Raw genomic sequence first — 13,973 nt, forward strand, 5'->3', positions numbered from 1 at the left:
AATACAGTCGTAAAATGAGGAAAACTTATGGGTGTTTTTCTTATCTAATGATGTGTTACATAAAAGTCCATCTGTGCACGTGTTGTAAAAACTTTTTCTTCCTTAGACTTTATTGCACATTATTAGATTTTCTTTTTTCTTATTATTATTTTAGGCCCATTTTATTGAGTCAGGAGATAAAGGCAAGATTGCTAAATTAATGTATTACTAAAAATATTTAACTTGATAAGCTCTACAAGTATAACTGTGTTAGTTCAATATCCCTTTAAACTTAAATTGTCAACCTTAATTTATACTTGGCATGACTTTTTTAATTTTTTTTTTTTTTAGGTAGAACCCACCACTGGGCGGCACCTTTTTTTTTTCTGTAGATCCCTCCCTTAGTCCACCCGTACAATCTGCTAAAAATTAAGGATTGGGCCAAATGTTGTGCATCCGTATTTCTGTAAGGGTGCGTTCACACCTACAGGATCTGCAACAGATCTGCAGCAGATTTGATGCTTTGTTCAGTTATTTAAATGAAATCTGCTGCAGAAAATCAGCTGCAGATCCTGTAGGTGTGAACGCACCATAAATCATTTTTATTCTTTCCAAGCATGTCAATTATAACTCATCCCGTAATCTACGGATCCGTACTTCAGTATTCAAGTTAGTGCACATTGTTGTCTATTGGGCTATTGACATGATCAGCAAATTACAAGGCTGCTAACCAATGCTGAAAAGAAAGGACATGTCCTAGTGCGGATCATCTCCTAGAAATCAAGGTGATCTGCTATTTTTTAGTAACCTGTCTGGCATCAATATTTCTGTAAAAGGAAAAAAAAAACGTTTGAGTTTTAATTGACATGTTGGGGGAAAAAAAAGGATTTACAGAAGTACGTTTGCATTACATATGCCCAATCCCTAATTTCTAGCGGATTGTATGGGAGAGAGGAATCTACAGACTTGAAAAAAAATACTGAACGTGTGTATAAGGCCTTAGTGTGTGTATATGTATACATATATAGTGATTTCTTTGAAAGCATCAGAGGTGGACTGAACTGTCAGCTAGTTAGATCACATGTTTTATTTCGTGTAGTATTGCAACCTAACACATGATCACAGGTGCAGTGTGATTTTTGGATAAAACTTTGATATATGCTGATTTATAGTCTAATTTTCCTCAAATGTGTGTATTCTAACTGTCTTATCCTTCTTTTCCCCTGCAGGAGCCTTTATTGTTTGTTGGACCCCGGGGCTGGTTTTGCTATTACTTGACGTGTGTTGTCCACAGTGTAACATTCTGGACTATGAGAAGTTTTTCCTACTACTGGCCGAATTCAACTCTGCTATGAATCCTATCATTTACTCATACCGAGACAAGGAAATGAGCGCCACATTTAAACAGATCCTGTGCTGCCAGAGAACGGAAAACACAAATGGTCCCCAAGAGGGATCCGACCGTTCTGCATCCTCCCTTAACCATACCATTTTAGCTGGTGTGCACAGCAACGACCATTCTGTTGTGTAAACTGGGACAGAGCAGGTCAAAAGTCAGGACCATGTAGGCCATATTGGAGTGTGTGCCTCACTGCTGAATGCTGCAGAGCCAGCATAAGGACAGGAACACCTTTTATTACTATTCCTGAACACAACAGGCTAACTCCAAACTTACTGAAAACTGGCAACGTTAACAAATGAATGTCTAATGTTACACAACAATAGCGGCTCAGCCACATAGAACATCTTTATGAACTTACCACAGTTTAACTGACATTTCTGTAGAAAAAAAAATAGTTCAATACAAAACTAAGAAATAATAAAAACCAGTATAATCCAAGAAATAGAACATTCATTTTTTTTAGTCTCATCAGCATGCCTGTGATGGACACTGTTATGGAGTGGTTTAACATTTGTATAGCTGCACTGCCTTAAAAAAAAAACCCAGAAGAAAATAGATATTTTTCTAATATAAACAAAAAGCATTGTGCTAGTTTTGTGTGTGTAGTATTTCTTTGTTATATGATGTTTTATTTTATAAATATATAATTTTGTTATTTTATTTTTTACATTTTTTTTGGGTAGATGAGGCATTTGTAAGATTTTATAGAAATGCACATAGCCTGTCATAACCTCTAGACAAATAAACCGGATTCCAAGTAGTCAAGAATAACTTTGTAGTGTGTGCCGATAATGGGGGTGGTAGTACAATGAGGAGAACGTAGGCAGAGGTGATATTTATCAGTTGCTAGTTTTATAATGCTTTCTAGCATTCTCCTACGTAGTATTTTCTTATACTTCTCCTCCTTGTTTGTAGTGCCAAACATTTTGGCATGTTCTAAGTATTTCCTTTATGAATTTATGGATTGTGCCTATTTTGAGACTTGTTTTCATGATAATATGAAGTGTTGGTCTATTATCAATAGGGTTCATAAAAGGGTCAAAAAACTCTGGGGGTCCTCACCATTCTTCCTTATTATTATTGGCCGTCCTGTAACAGATTTTGCACTGATTCCCAGAATGCTTAACAGCAAGCCGCCCTTGGGCCAGGTTTCTTCCTTGTTTTCATGCAACAACAAATATGGTAAGGCATTTTAAGCCTTTGACTTTTGTTTCAGGATTTGACTCTATTCACATCTCATCAGATACTTATGTCGTAAATTATTTCTTGGGAGCGTTCCCCCTACATACACGATGTATGATAGAAGCCTCTGCCACTCTATGTGCTTTTGTGAGAATGTTTAAGAAAGTATATAGTGGAGATTTATCAAACTAGTGTAACATAGAAATGGCTCAGTTGCCCCTAGCAACCAATCAGATTCCTCTCTTCTTTCCTTACAGATTCTTTGGAAAATGAAAGGTGGAATCTGGTTGCTGGGGCAACTAAGACAATTCTACTCTACACCAGTTTGATAATTCTCCCCCATAGTGTCTTGTGGAAAGTGCAGTCCGCTGTGATTTCCACTTAAATTAAAAGAAAGAAAGAAAAGGTGCAGAAACACATAACAGCCCTAAAGGACAAAGGATACTCTTTTTTTTTTTTGCCTGTGTTGGGCAAATAGGGGCTTCTGTACATAACAAGATGTAAAACAGGTGTATTGGTTTAAATGGCGCTGGCTTGTAGCCTATGTAAGGTTATTTAAAATGGAAACACAGACATGTTAAAGCCTTTTTCAGATGAGTTCAATGCAGCCACAATTTGCCATTACACTAGAATAAAACTGGCCTTTGAAGTTCCAGCCATTTGTTTAAGTGCAGAACTCTTTCCCCCCCCCCTCAGATTTACATTTAAATGTAAATAAATTACATGTAGGGACATTCCTCACTTAAAAAAATAAAATTATATATATATATATATATATATATATATATTTATATATATGCGCCCTACCCTAATCCCCCACAGCTTGTGTTTTGATGCTTTTGCTTCCGGGTCCCTGCCTGTCACTTCTTCCCGATTACTGTTGATGTGTTGCTCCAGCAACCGCAGCTCACTCGGCCAGTCACTGGCTGTAGTGGTTTCCTGTCTCAATAAGTGACTGGCTGAGGGGGCACTTCTTGCAGGTATAATGCAGTGACTGAGAGGTGTGAGAATTGGAGTTGCAGGAGATCAGGGTGATTAGCTTCTTTATATGCTTAAATGCCCACAGATAATTAGATAGTTTCTGGCTTATGGAAAACCCTTTTAGGCTATGCTCACACATTGTAAAAACAATGGCCGTTTAATAGCTTTCAAGAACGGCAGTTCCGCAGTTGTTGTTGCGCTGTGTGAACATAGCCTTAAATTGTAAAGGGAATTTACTGGGATGATAGAATGAAAAAATGTTGCAAGCTGCACAATATACAACTTGGGCCTTCCTTATACTACGGAGCTCATTCCTGATAAGATTTTAAAAAGGTAGGTCAATGCAGTGGTTCCAGATATTATGGCCATTTGTACATAGTGTTCTTGTTTTTGTTTTTTTTGTTTTTTTTTTACAAACCCAATCTGTGTAAGAATACGTGCTTGTCTTTTCACCCAAGTGCCACGGTAGATTTATTCAACCCTCAGCCTGACATATAATAAGCTGTATTTGTATTTATTTAACCACCTAATCTTTTCATAGGAACAGACTATTTTCTTTCATAATGGCCAGTACTATGTATTAACCAACATTATAGCAATAAAATAAAATTTGTTAACTTATGTTTTTCATAGTATAACCTTCCATAGAAAATAATTTTTAGGGATGGATATTTCATTTGATATCTTGAATGAATTCTAGATTTACTGAATGATGTTAATTGTAATTGTGACATTGGTGAGAATTGATCAAAAGGGAACAAGGTGATCATCGATCAAAGAATTGCACTAGCAAGATGACAAAATTAAAGAGAGCGGTACAATGGTACTGCGATGGGTATTGAGTACTGTAAATCAAGAAGTTGTCATAATGGCATGGTAAAAATGTATGAGGTAGAACTCATACATGTATGACCTGTTATTCTATAAGACGTAACATAAAAAAATAAATACTCTGTTATAAATAGCACAACAAAGGGACATTTTTGCTTTCTTTTCTGTACTGTGCACTACCTAAGCAAGTAACGGTATATTGCTAGGACATACGCTGACTGATTCTGTGTGATCGACCACTCCATGTCGGTTCTCTAGTGGATCTCCTAAGTGGATTTGGTGGTCTATAAAGGTCCCTCTGAATTTTTCTCTGTAAAGCACTGTTACCATTCACTGTTACCGTGCAAGTATTTCAACTCTTGGCAATTGGTACTTTGCAGGGAAAATACTAGTGGGGAAAATACTTTGCCCAATTTTTAATGTTTACTGGGATGCATATAGTTTTGAGGTTTCTTTAGCTGATCTGAAGAAAGAATAGGAAGTCCTATATTCAATGAATGGCTAAGAGGGTAAACACAGGGGAATTGTCTTTAGTATACTTTGAATTCGTGTCTCATGCACCACCCTCTCCGGCCTTGCGCTGGGCACACCATAGTGGATCAGCAATGCACAGTTCTACTTTAATTCCACTGTATAGAAAAATCATGGACCAAATTGCCCATCTCTCAAACTTCGTAGGATCTTTCTTGCTTAGTTTTTAGCTTCTATTTTGCTAGGTTTGTAGTCACAGGAGTTTCTCTCCTGTTGAACGGTTACCAACCACCACTCTGATCTAACAGCAGTGGTCTGACTGCTGCGTGCGTGCGTGTGTGTGTGTGTGTGTGTGTGTGTGTGTGTGTGTGTGTGTGTGTGTGTGTGTGTGATGAATGTATTTGCAGAAATATTTATATCTTGATGAGTCTTACAGGCTTAACTATATTAGTTGAGATGGGAAAACCCCTTTGAACTTTTTTTTTAAATAATAAATTATTGTGATTTTTGTTTTGTTTTTTATTTCACCCCATAATAATTTTTAAAGTTTTTTTAAATGATGCTATTAAAAAATTAAACTCTCTTCACAAAACATAAGCCCTCATGGTTATATACTGTAGATGGAAAAATAAACTTATGTCTTGGAGACAGTAAGAATGAATAAAAAAAACATTATAGTAGCTAGGATTTAGGTTAGTTATACACCACCCCTTTACCTCGGTTTGGCTTTGCTTTGTTATAGGAGCAGGACAATGAAAATATTAGCAGTGCTGCATCCACTGCACATCATGATGGCCAGTGGGACCCCATGTGTACAAACCCTCCTCATACCAGATATTTCTCTTCCTAGGTGCAGAAGGTGCCCACCTTACTCAATAAAAATCGATCTATAATGCACTAGTCAGATAATTATGGTAGAAATTAGCAAAAACTGAACCCCCGTGTAGTCTATTGAATTTCTAATAGACTTTCAGAAGCATGGAGAATGTTTTACAAACTGATAAAAACTGCTAACAAATATCTGCTGTTTGACTGTTAATACATTTGAAGTTTTCTATTTAGAATTTCTCATACAATGAACCCAGCACAGTGCTATTGCTCCTGCACAGAAGACGTAGTGTATATGGCGGATATTTAGTTCAGCACTTGGGGGATATCTGGTGGCCAAACATATGTGCTGCTGTTCTGTTCATTAATGGTACAAGGGACCTCCAGTCTTGGGGTAGGTGGGAAGCCCAGCGGTATGACCCCCTACATGTCATCTAGATATCCTTTATCCTACAGACATTGGATACATTATATTCTAGTATAGGACATACCGAGGTAGAAGTCATATCCCAGGCTAAATGAAAGTATTTTGTACATTTTAGTAAGTTCTTTACCTTCTAGTTAGGGTAATATGCAAATGACATCTTTTAAACAATGTAATGAGAATTTAATGTGACACATTTTTTAGGTGGTCAGAGAATGTTAGTGGTGGATACACACTAGTGCAGTGTTTCTTAACTCCAGTCCACAAGCACCACCAAGAGGTCATGCTTTGAGGATTTCCTTAGTATTTCACAGATGATATAATTATAGTCAGGCTATGAGGTTTTACCACAGGTGTCCTTTGTATGGGATATTGTCAAATCATGACCTGTTTGGGGGACTTGAGGACTGAAGATGTGAAACACTGGACTGAGGAAATATAATCTAGAGGAAGTAGGAAGTGACCTATTGAACGTTTGCAGATGAAGTACGGGTGGTGATAGCATAAAGATGGCATAATGTTTAAAATTGATGACTGTAAGTCAACAGATAACATATGGCAGAAAAAAGACACAACCTGGGGACAGAAGTGGGGATGTTTTTGGAAAAAGGCAGCTATGGTTTTCTAATCCTGGAAAACTTCTTTAAGTATACTACACTATACAATACATTGTGAAGGTAGCTAAAGGGCTACAGGGTGAATTTTGCTGAGAGTGCCTCTTTGTTGTTCTAACCTTCCCATGCCAACCTTGAGCTACTAATATAGTAAGATTATACTAAGATAATAAGATAGTAGTATTTATTTTATTCCCTTGATTGGATACTTTTTAGACATTTTTTAATGAACCCCTATAAACAAGCACTCCTTAATAAATTTAAAAATATAACAAATGTGTTATATACTGCATATTGCTTTAATATACAGCAAAAATGTGTGTGAGCATGTTAGCCAGTGGGGTATATGTAATGTGGTTAAATGCTGGTGTCAAAAAACGTTCTAAGATTGATACCTTCATTTATCTTGCATAGATGAATAGCCGAAATGTGGCTTTAAAAAACAAAAACATATCTGCAGTCTTCCAAACTTCCAAATGCAGATGCTGCAGGTTTGGGTTGCCATCATTGAGTTCCATGCACAAGCCCTATTTTAACTTAATAATTATAGACTTAAAGGACAACTCCGATGCATGCGTTTTTAAAGGGGTTATATAAAATTTTTAAATGGGTTATATAACTTTGTAATGTACTTCAATCACAATTCTGCCTCCCTTCCCTCTCCCCAACCATAACATAGTGTAACAAGTTCATACTTACCTGATTCCTGCTTCTCAATCTTCTTTTTCCGGCACCATTTTGTGTCTATGTTGTTACAAGCAGAGGTAGGCCAGCCTATAATGTCCCTTAGTTAGGCCAGCCCCTTTACTACATAGATGACTCACTGCTTGCTAAGCTCTGATTGACGAAGCAAGTGGTCACTCATCTGACACTTCCAGCCAAAGAACCAGGAAGAAGAAAAGAACATGGAGTTCTGGGGACCCATGAACGAGGGGAAATTCAAACAAACATGGACTCAGAAGTAAAAACTATGTGTGTGTTTCTTTCTCTAGTGCCGGAGTTGTCCTTTAAGAGCCTAATGTTTATCGGCAACTGCATCTGCACGCAGAAGTTTTAAAGGCTACAGATACCCTTTAAATACATAACTTCACTTCTCAGATACTCTGATCTCTCAAAACCGGATCAGAGTAAAAAAATTACAGCTAAACACGCAATTTATCTGCAGTGTGAGAACACAGCCTTAATAGTTAATAGATTTAATAGGAGGTGTTCATGCTGCATCTCGGCACTGCCTCCTTGACAATTGAGCTCTGACCATGACGCAGAACTGACCGAGTCCCTTTAAAGGAAACCTGTTTAAGTTCTTTAGGAATATATGTAAAGTATGTGACATACAAGTGTGTGTGTAAGGGGGATGTAAATGATTTCTTGAGTTAATCAAACGAAGTTAAAATAGGAGTACTGTGTCTTCATGTTCAATGTATATTTAACTTTGACTTGTAGCACTTAAGAGACTTTTCTAATTTATTTTTTTTATATTTTTTTTAAATTCTATGTTTCCCTTGTAAGCAACACATTAAAATATTTTTTATCGATCTGACTATATACAGTTACATTATATTTACAGTAATGTGTTTTTTGCTTTTTTTTTCCAAAGAGGACCTTTAACCCCTGACCTTTCTGTTTCAGTAAATACTTGTATTCCACATAAAATAAAAATTCTGGAATATCTTTTCAAAGAATGATTTTATGTAACTCTTGGAAATATATGAAGAAATGACAATTGTTCCATTACCACTTTCCTTGTCAAGAGGGTGTGTCTATAAACAATCTGACACTTCCTACTGCTTGGTCAAAATCCTAGTGTATAGGGAAATGTCCTGTTGAAAAGAGGAACTATAACATTTATTCCCAGCAGGTATTGGAGAGGAATGCCACATAACGAAGTTCTATGAAAATATGCCCCCAAATTATTGTGTTAAAACTGGCATGCTTCTGCCCTCCTCTACACTAACGTGTTGCTCCAGGCATCCTGGCATGGCATTCTGTGGTACTGCATAGTGCACACTGGTTCCTGGCTATTTAAGGAGTGTGGGCCAAAGTTGTTGTTCCCCTGTCAATGTCCTGTCATGCCAGTCTATTTAAAGATCCTTTTCCAGTCACTTGCTGCTTGGGACCTGTAGTGCTGTATAGTACACACTGGTTACTGTTTATTTTTTTAAGAGTGAGACAAGTTTCTTTTTAAACCATAAATGTGTAGTCATTCCAGGTTATTAAAGGGGTTATCCAGTGCTACAAAAACATGGCCACTTTCTTTCAGAGACAACATGACTCTTGTCTCCAGTTCAGGTGTGGTTTGCAATTAATCTCCATTAACTTCAATAGAACTGAGCAGCAAAACCCCACCTAAACTGAAGACAAGAGTGGTGCTGTCTCTGGAAGAAAGTGGCCATGTTTTGTAGCACTGGATAACCCCTTTAAATATCCTTTTCATATCACTTGCTGCCTGATATTCCTAGTTCTCTGTGAGTGTAGCGGTGTTCTACTGTTCTGTCTCTGTTTGCTGGTCTGGCTTGACTCCTGGCCACATCTGTCTGCCTGCCCTCTGTCCTGACCCCCTTGCTGGTGACTGCTATGGGAGATTTTCTGTCTACAGAAAACCTTGGCTTGTCTGACTATGCTATGTCTTCTGCTTTGGGATCATGATTTAGAATTGTCAGCTGCTAATGGAGACTACTCTAAAAGTAGCGACCTAGAATTCAGTCCAGATCCCAGCATAGTTAAAGGCAAAAATCTGGGAATGCCTAAAACTCACATCATCCTCTTTAGTTTTGTTATGTGTGTTGTTGTGTGAACTTGTGATGTTATATTTGATTCACAGTTTATCTAATAGAGTGAAAGGTAGGAACGTTAATATAGTTTTGACTTTCACACTAATCAGTTTCATGAACTTGGCTATTAATAAAAGAGTATCCATCTTAACCATACACCAGCATTTTTTTTTATACGAGTGCCTGTCAGGCAGTGTCCCAGCTGCTTTATCAAATTACGCCCAGATGTTTTTATTATTTAAAAATGTTTTCTTTTTAGAAATACATTGCTGTCTCCATATAATGTCTGCTTTAGAACTGATGCCAACATTGGCATTATAGTAATGGCGGTGTCAGAAGAATCGCTGACACAGTATAAAGTGGAATTAATACATTTTAATGTACTTTTGGGCAATGAATGTGTTTAGTGACAAGCAAAGAGGAGAATTCTAATGTTACAAGAAGATTGAATTCTAATTTTTATTGCAGTATTTTATAGGTCAGGATGTTAAGCTCACACAAATTGGAAATTCATGATTACATCACAAAATGTACTGAGTAATGGCTCAGGGACTTTGCACAAAGAAACCTACTTGGCTTAAACAGGTTGTGAGTTAGAAGATGTAAAGGTTACATGGGTGGTTCACTTTGTTCTTGGGCAACCTACTAAGCCTGTATTGGCAGTATACCAATAAATGTAGCAAATGTTTTCTTAGTGTAAATGGAGGTTTCTATAGTTCTTTACAGTGCAATTTGGCATCCAACTAAATTATACAACTGCACTAAATAAATAAATAAATCATGTATAGCATACCCCCATGTGCCTCCTGTGTCTGTTTGCATAAGAACTTTCGCTATCGCTACTTTCCTACATGGCATTTTTGTGTACTTGTGACATTGGTCTTAGTGTTCAATGAAATCTGTCCGCACTTGGGCCCTACCTGAGGTGCTGTAGCTGGCAATCCCCTAGTGAGCATGGTGCCTTTTGGTAATTTGTCCGTTGAGTAGATTATGCATAATCTCAGGTCTCCAACTGTAATCAAGAGTCAAAGAAGAGTTGTTTGTGCCACTCTCTGGCATGCCTAATCACTCCTTCCTCCTCCCTCCTCTTTATGAATAATCAGTGCTGCCCGGCCTCCTGCTCACTCAGCTGTCAGTCAGTGTCTCTGATTGCAGATCAGTCCTCTATAGGTAGTTTGTCTGAAGGAAACACTCTGATATAGTCGAATCTCTCAGCTCAAATGTGTTGGAGCTGTGGTCTAGGTAACTCACCTGTCTAGAGACCTGCCAGCAGTTCATACTTTTCATACCACCATGATGACCCTGGCTTATTTCGGTAGAACCATGTTAGAGGGACCATAGTTGGGGTGTACAGTAGTGTATTTTTTCAAAGTGGTAGATCAAGGTAAGGGTGCCCTTTTTTAGGGTGTGTGCCCCGTCCTCCTGTGCGAGTAGGGTTAGCCACTTATGATAGGTCCCACTGCAAATTATACGGTAAGGCTATCTTACTCCAATTATACCACTTATATTTGAACTATTACCCACATAATCAGAGTTTGGGACTGGGTGAGACACACATCATTGTAGCTCTCGAATGCTGACCTAATTTTGTATGGTTGTTAAACTACTGTGGCCTCATAATGTCTCCGCCATTTGGCCTCTAGTGTTTGTCAGTGTTGTTTGTGTCTAAGTGGGGAACTAAGGGGGAGATTTATCAAACATGGTGAAAAGTAGAATTGTCTTAGTTGCCCCGGTAACCAATCAGATTCCACTTTTCATTCCTCTCAGATTTCTTGATAAATGAAAGGTGGAATCTGATTGGTTCCTAGGGGCAACTAAGACAATTCTACTTTGCACCAGTTTGATAAATCTCTCCCTAAGTGTTTTTTATTAGCAGTTTAATAAAATGTTATGTTTTAAGTGTTACCCCATTCTGTCAATTCTTATATTCAGTGATGACTTAATTATTTTCTGTTATGGCACATGTTATCTGTGAAACTCAGCTGAAGGTTTATCGAAGCCATGATAAGTATCCTAAAAGATAATTATTTTAATAGGACAAATATTCATAAGCCTGGTTTGTATTTGCATGGGCAGTTGAGGGTCAGACCTTATCTGTAAAAACCTCAACATTTAAAAGGATTTCCTTCCCCTTGCTGCCTGTCCTCAGTGAACCTGCTTTGTGTGTGCCGATGTCATACAGCCGGAAACTTTTCCTGTCCAACTTACCAAAATGCAAGTGCCATTCTTATTATCGCAAGTATCTGGGAGCCACTTTAACTATTTGTGATTATCACAGAATTAGGACAAATGCTATTAAGATTTCTATTAAATGTCAGAAAGTAGTGATCTTAAATACAGTGAGACATTTATCCAGAAAGGTCAATTTGTTGTAACCAAAATATCCCTTTACTTGCAGTATGAGTAAGGTTTAGATTACTGTAGTTTTCGAAGCACTACTCACAAAGCAGCAGTCTTATTAACTAAGGCTATGTACAAATGGTATATCCCGAATTTACTTTGGGCATCAAATATTCATATTACACCACAGTATGCATCTATTTTATGTCCATAATGCATTTACTGAATAATAAATTCAATAGCATAAAAACATCGAAGATTGTCAGCAGAAAAAGACCACTTGGTCCTTCTAGTCTGCCCTTATATTCTCTCTATATATTGGCGCAAGTCAGCTCCTGTATAGTGAACTGTACATATACATTTTCACTAGCTAGAGAGATATAGGTGGAGGCAGGGTTAGATAGGGTTAGTACAGATAGAGGATAGTGTAAGACAGGGTTGTAGAGTTGGAGTCGGAACTTGCTTTGGCTGCAGCCGGAGTTGGAGCCGGAAAAAATGTGCCGACCCTATTCCACGAAATGATTGTTGCCCGCATTCGGCCGTTACGGCTAGTGATGAGTGAACCGGCCGAGGTTCGGGTTCGTATGAACCTGAACTATCGGCTTCTGATTCCCGCTGTCTGCCCGCTCTGTGGAGAGGGTGGATACAGCCTGAGGACTGCCTAGAAAACTGGGATACAGCCTATGGCTATGGCTGTATCCCAGTTTTTCAGGCGGTCCTCAAGGTTACGGAGCGGGCAGACAGCGGGAATCAAAAGCCGATAGTTCAGGTTCATATGAACCCGAACCTCGGCCGGTTCGCTAATCCCTAGTTACGGTCAATAATTGTCCTGGGTAATAGAAGGCAACGATCAGCCAACATCGTTCATGTTGGCTGATCGTTGCAGTTGTTTGTCTTTCAACCATGTTGACAAACAAACGACTGGGCTGCCCGGACGATCTAGCGATCACCCGGGTAGCCCCCCCCCCCTCAGCCCCTCCCACACTCACCCGCTCGCTGCTGTCGCGAGCGGGAGAACGAGGAGCAAACGGGCGCTGACAGCACTAATTTGCTATACACAGTCGGACCAGGGGATAGGGCCTTAAAAACTTTTATAATTGAGTTTTCGTAGGAATTTTATAAATGTTACTCATAAATATATTTTATGTTCTATCAATCTAAGGACCTCTTCTCCACATATCCGTAATAGAGCACTGGACCTATTAGATAATGGTGGTGGGGGAGATGTTTGTTTCTGAGCCGGAAGAGTCCATTGTGTTGGGGGAGATCTGTGGCATTAGTGATAAGGTGACATTAGTGCTTTCACTGCTGTTATTGAGAACATGAGAGTCCCCTCTATAGTACATATCTATTTATTATTCTGTTTGAGAGGACAGTACTAGAGCCAGGTTGTTTGTCAGCAGTACTCCCACAGATTCTCTTTTCCCTTGTCTTGCCACTCACAGGTCAGCACCCACTCCTTTCTGCCTTACCACAACATACTGCTGGTGAGAGCAGTAGATTAAACAGACAGGCACTGTGCTGGAGCATGATTTACACAGTACAGTACTGTATATAGCATCTGAGGGAGAGAGAAAAAGACACTGGGTGCTATGTGAGCAAAAGGAAAAAAAATGCAGCAACACAGCAATGAAGGAGTTACATTAGTCAATTAACTGATGCTGATTATAATGTTGATGATCTTTAGGCGTACAGAATTAGGCTGCGTTCACACTACGTATATTTCAGTCAGTATATTTAAGTCCGTATTGCAACCAAAACCAGGAGTGGATTAAAAACACAGAAAGGATCTGTTCACACAATGTTGAAATTGAGTGGATGGCCGCCATTCAATGGCAAATATTTGCTGTTATTTCAGAACAACAGCTGTTATATTGAAATAATGGCAGTTATTTACTGTTATATGGCGGCCATCCACTCAATTTCAACATTGTGTGAACAGATCCTTTCTGTGTTTTTAATCCACTCCTGGTTTTGGTTGCAATACTGACTGAAATATACTGACTGAAATATACGTAGTGTGAACCCAGCCTTAAGAAGGATTACATTCAGGAAGCATCCCTGTGCACATAATAGAAACACGGTTATTTACTAGAGATGAGCGAACCTCGAGCATGCTCGAGTCAATCCGAACCCGAACTTTCAGCATT

At 38.6% G+C, this 13,973-nt stretch overlaps 1 protein-coding gene across 3 annotated transcripts in view; it reads left to right on the forward strand.

Annotated features, from left to right (window-relative positions):
* Nucleotides 1–8,936, forward strand: part of LOC138785786 (lysophosphatidic acid receptor 1-B) — a 107,164-nt gene extending 98,228 nt beyond the window's left edge. For all 3 annotated transcript variants that reach the window (XM_069962105.1, XM_069962106.1, XM_069962104.1), the window contains one exon: nucleotides 1,209–8,936. In XM_069962105.1, the coding sequence (XP_069818206.1) occupies nucleotides 1,209–1,510 (302 nt within the window). In that variant the 3' untranslated portion in view covers nucleotides 1,511–8,936. The remainder of the gene's footprint in view (nucleotides 1–1,208) is intronic.
* Nucleotides 8,937–13,973: the final 5,037 nt, after the last annotated feature.

Source organism: Dendropsophus ebraccatus, chromosome 3, assembly GCF_027789765.1.
Source record: "Dendropsophus ebraccatus isolate aDenEbr1 chromosome 3, aDenEbr1.pat, whole genome shotgun sequence".
Taxonomy (NCBI): Eukaryota; Metazoa; Chordata; class Amphibia; order Anura; family Hylidae; genus Dendropsophus; species Dendropsophus ebraccatus.